Genomic DNA, 5,000 nt, shown 5'->3' with positions numbered 1-5,000 from the left:
ATGTATGAATGTATATACACATTTGTATATATATACATATGTATGTATACACACAGACACATATATATATATATATATATATATATATATATATATATATATATATATATATATATATATATATATGGACACTGTCCACCCTCTGGACAAATTGAGTACATGGCAGCTCTACTCCCTCTTGCCATTAGACTGAATATCAAGTTGTTATGATTAAGATTTGCTAAGGCCATTGGAGTATTGTGTCATTGATTGTGATGGACTACAAGTGAAGAATACTAGTAGGGATGACAAAGTGAGAGTTACTGAACTTCAGAAATCAAGGCTGAAAGCTCAGGAAATTGTGATATTGCTTGTGGATTCCATTATTGAAAGGGCCAAGCACATGGAAGTGAAGAATAACCAGCTTCGAGAGTTGCCTTTAGTAACTACTCTGAGAGAAGTTCATTTTCTTTTCATATAGTTAGAAACCATTCACATATTTACAAGAATGACAGGTACTGAACAAAGAGCGAGAGAGAGAGAGAGAGAGAGAGAGAGAGAGAGAGAGAGAGAGAGAGAGAGAGAGAGAGAGAGAGAGAGAGAGAGAGAGAGAGAGAGAGAGAGAGAGAGAGAGAGGGAGGAGAGAGTTGCATATGCATTCAGTACAGTACATGTACCTTCATAATCTTTCTCTTCTGTGAGATAGAAGATAAACATGATTTTCTCTCCAACAGATCAAGTCGAAAATGTCTGCGACGTTGCATGTGGTGACTGCCCTCAACTACTCTGACCCGATTCCTCGCAAGGCATACATTTCCTCTGTCAAGAATAGGGCCTCTGAAGCTGCGCTGGCTGTATGTATTGGTCATTTTAGTTGATTTGATTGAGTGGAGAGTTGAACAGAATTGTTTTTTTTAGATGGAGAGAACCCTTTCCTTTTATTAATTTGTATATTATTTAAAGAGCTTCACATTTTGACCCACTCTTTTCCATGATTTTTAGAGAGATTTTTTTTTTTTCTTTTGTGCTAGTTATATTGTAATAAAAATTTGATGACTAGTTTTTCCTAGAAAATTTAAAAAACAGTCGAGGTTAAAAAACGGAATTTGCCATACGCCTCCTCCTGCCTCCCTCAACTCATCGACTTCTTTGTTCTGTGTGCAGGTGCTGAAACGCGCGGTGACAGGCAACATCAAGCGGTTGCGGACAGACCACTCGCTCGTGTGGAAGGACCTCTGGTCGTCGGGCTTCTTCATCAGCCACTCCAAGGCAGAAAGTGCACTCAATGGCAACCTCATCAATGCCACGCTCTATCATGTGCTGTCACAGGTGGGTGTGGGGGGCGAGGGTGGTAGGGTCAGGGAGTGAGGTTGGAAGGGAGCTTTAGGGCTTGTGTAGAGTTAATGGTCGTTGGGGGCTTGGTGACAGGGCACGGGGCGGCATCTGGAGAGGTTAGGGGCTTAGGACGTGGGAGGGGAATGTGTCATCGGAAGGTTTCCACACTTGGCCTCAGGCGTTGTTAGTCTCAATGGAATTGATATTATTGTTATTATTATTATTATTATTATTATTATATTTATATGTTATTGCTATTTGCATTGTTGTTTTTTATTATTATTATTAGTATTATTGTTATAATTATTTTTATGACTATTGCTATAATTAACTTTATTATTATTATTATCATCATCATCATCATCATTATTATTATTATTATTATTATTATTATTATTATTATTATTATTGTTATTATTATTATTATTATTATTATTATTATTATTATTATTATTATCATCATCCTCATTTTTATTATTATAGTTATTAGTATTATTATTATTGTTGTATGTGTTATTTAATATTACTATTATTATTATTGTTGTTATAATCATTATTACTATTATTACTATTATTTTTATTAATGATTTATTATGATGATGATGATGATGATGATGATGATGATGATGATGATCATCATCATCATCATCATCATCATCATCATCATCATCATCATCATCATCATCATCATCATCATCATCATCATCATCATCATCATCATCATCATCATCATCATTGTTGTTGCTGTTAATATCATTATTATTATTATTTTTTTTTTTATAATGAGAATCATTATCATCACTTTTCTTGATATGAATATGATTAATACTGTGATGTGTAGAAAATATTTTCTTATACGATTGACTTCCAGCTTTCCCACCCAAGGCATAGACAACTTTGAGAGTTATATTTTGATGCAAGATATTGCGCAAAAAAGATATATTGTATATTTTGATATAGACTTTGTTCTCCCAGTAATGAAAATCTTATCTCTTAGTACTATTTATAGAATTGTTTCAAAATAACTGTGTTGTAAAACAAAATCTGCCCATTTTATTTCTGGATACATTCCAAATATTATACGAGCTCCTGTTATTACAAAAGCCCTCCCCCCTCACACACACAGGCTAGGGCACCGCTACACGAGGTGACAACCACAGACGAGCAGAGGGCATCCATCCTGACGGACATCGCGTACGCAGAGGGCTGCTATGGGGGCCACCAGACGCTGTGAGTTTCCGCTGTGCTTGTTTTGCTCTTGTTATTTACATTTTTATGTGTTTTATTTTGTACTGGAAATCTGTATGTACTTGAATTTTGTTTTGATCGTTTTCGTTACTGAGATCACAATAACCTGTCCCCACACCTTTAATTATTATAATAATAATAATAATAATAATAATAACAATTATTGTTATTATTATTAATTATTATTATTATTATTATTATTATTATTATTATTATTATTATTATTACTGTTATTATTATTATTATTATTATTATTATTATTATTATTATTATTATTGTTATTTCATTGTCATCATTGCTATTATTTTTGGTTATTATTATCATTATTACATATTATCTTCTATGATTATTACTATGAGTATTATTGTTTTTCTTCTTGTTCTTATTTTAAATTCTTTTTCCGTTTAGGGAAGCAGAGCGTCTCTGGTCTTCCCTGGATACAATTACCAATGTCAACAAGGTTGTGGGCTACTGGATGGTCACCTTGGAGAAGCAGGTTAGTCCCTTGGGTCTCATGGGGGTTTCATTAGGGTCTCAGAGGTTTCCCTGGGCTCTCATGAGGGTCTCCTCTGGGTCTTGTCATTATCACTGTCTTTTGGGATGTTCTCACTATCTTTGTTATTATTAATATCACTTATAACCCTTATTCTGCATGATTATTGTAATCACTATTTTCAGTACTATTGTTTTTTTCGATAGATGTCATGCTTGTTTGTCATAATTATATTGATGTTTATTATTACCATATTGCTATCACAATCCTTATGATCTGTATCGCTATTGTCATTTTCCTGTATGATTATAACTACAGTGTTTCATTACATATCTTTTCCCTCCCCCACCCCTATTCCCCTCCTGATTTTACCCCCAACCTAGGGCTGCCACCAGCTTGTACGTGCCGGGGCAAATGGTGTGATGCAGGCCATGCTGCTGAGCTTTGGGGGCCTGCGCTTCAAGAACCAGCACCTCGAATTCACTGCGCAGCCCAAGGATCTGCACAGAGACTACCATTTTAGGTGAGCCTTTGGAAGGGAGGAATCCATGGATGAAGGGGTGGGAGGTGAGAAGGGGTGGGTGGGGAGAGAGTGGGCAGGGGACAAATCAGGGTGTTGGTGGCTGGGGATACATAGGAGGACTAATGGGTGAGATAGGCTAAGAGAACTGCAAAAGGTTAAATGCATGAATAGGTTGTGGTGGACTGTGCAAAAGACAGTATCTTTGATATGACATGGTTTTGCTTTCAGTAATTTTTATGTTAGGCAAGTATCCTCCATGGTCTCTCTTCTCTCCCCCTTCAGGAGAATAAGCTATGGTAATGCAACACACCTCAACTTGACGGTGGTGGTGCAGGAGGAGGACTATAAGGCAGTGGTGTATGTGGCCGTCGACCGTTCAGACCGCAGCTATTACGCCTGTGATGCCGGCTGCCTCGACCAGCTCGTGGAACTGCGGTGGGTGACCTTGTCTTGTCCTAATCTTTCTTGCATTCCATTGCTTAGATAAAGAATCATGAAGATATGAAAAAAGGGCAAGCGGTGGTTGAGAAGGAACAAATGAATAGACCGAAACAAACTTATAAGGAAAAGAATAAACCAAAAATTCAGCGATTGTATTCTCCCTCCTGCTTACTTCATTCACCCTTATGTGCTCCTCTGGTTTCTTCCATCTGTTCCTCCTCATCCTCCCTTCTTCCTCTCTTCCTTTCACTAAAAACACCTCTCCACCCTTATGCATGACCACCCTTTCCCACCCTTCTTTGCTACTCTTCTCCCATCCTCCCTTTCATCTATCCTCCTCTTCTCCCCCCTTCCTTTTTGCCTCTCCCTTTCCCCCTCCTCCCTTTTGACTTCCCCCTTTCCCCACACCCTTCTACCCTCCCCTCTATACCCTAAACAGGCAAGAGAAGCAGATGTTCCCAGTAAAGCTGACGGAGCCCGTGACTCCCATCTTGTACATTACATCAGACCGATCACACTTGGAGGAACTCAAGCACACCATCCATGTGAAGGAGATTGCTTTGGGTAAGTGTTGATGTGTATTATAGATGCAGTCTTTATTATATTTTACTTGTTATTTTTGTAATGAATAAATTGCAGTCAGAGCATATACTTGCTCTCATTTCCACTCAATTTTTTGTTCTTCCTATGTCCCTATCTTCACTAACCCTTTCCCTCTGCCTATTTCCTTCTCTTGCAGCTCCCCCACATGAGCACCATGTGATTGCCATGCACAAACACGGCCACAAGTGGGGAGGGTTGCCCACAGTCTTCTGGCTCACCATTGTGGCTCTCATCGTCATCTTCCACCTGTTCCTTATCAAACTTGTCATTAATGAGTACTGTGGTGGTGACGTCAAGGTCAGATACAGGTGAGTGTGCTGCCTAGCTGCCCTGTTCTAGGTCTGGCTGAGTAATCAGATGTGATTGTCGCTCTGTCTG

At 38.3% G+C, this 5,000-nt stretch overlaps 1 protein-coding gene across 1 annotated transcript in view; it reads left to right on the top strand.

Moving 5' to 3' along the window:
• The window catches only part of LOC125034304 (uncharacterized protein KIAA2013 homolog), a gene marked incomplete at its 5' end in the record, with an annotated part of 28,345 nt that overhangs the window by 6,967 nt on the left and 16,378 nt on the right, over positions 1–5,000 (top strand). The window contains 8 exon segments of the mRNA XM_047626071.1: positions 714–833; positions 1,144–1,308; positions 2,441–2,544; positions 2,971–3,058; positions 3,439–3,578; positions 3,861–4,013; positions 4,459–4,583; positions 4,759–4,930. Coding sequence (XP_047482027.1) covers positions 714–833; positions 1,144–1,308; positions 2,441–2,544; positions 2,971–3,058; positions 3,439–3,578; positions 3,861–4,013; positions 4,459–4,583; positions 4,759–4,930 — 1,067 coding nt within the window.

Source organism: Penaeus chinensis, chromosome 17, assembly GCF_019202785.1.
Source record: "Penaeus chinensis breed Huanghai No. 1 chromosome 17, ASM1920278v2, whole genome shotgun sequence".
NCBI lineage: Eukaryota > Metazoa > Arthropoda > Malacostraca > Decapoda > Penaeidae > Penaeus > Penaeus chinensis.
This window is presented reverse-complemented; position numbering and strand designations above follow the sequence as displayed.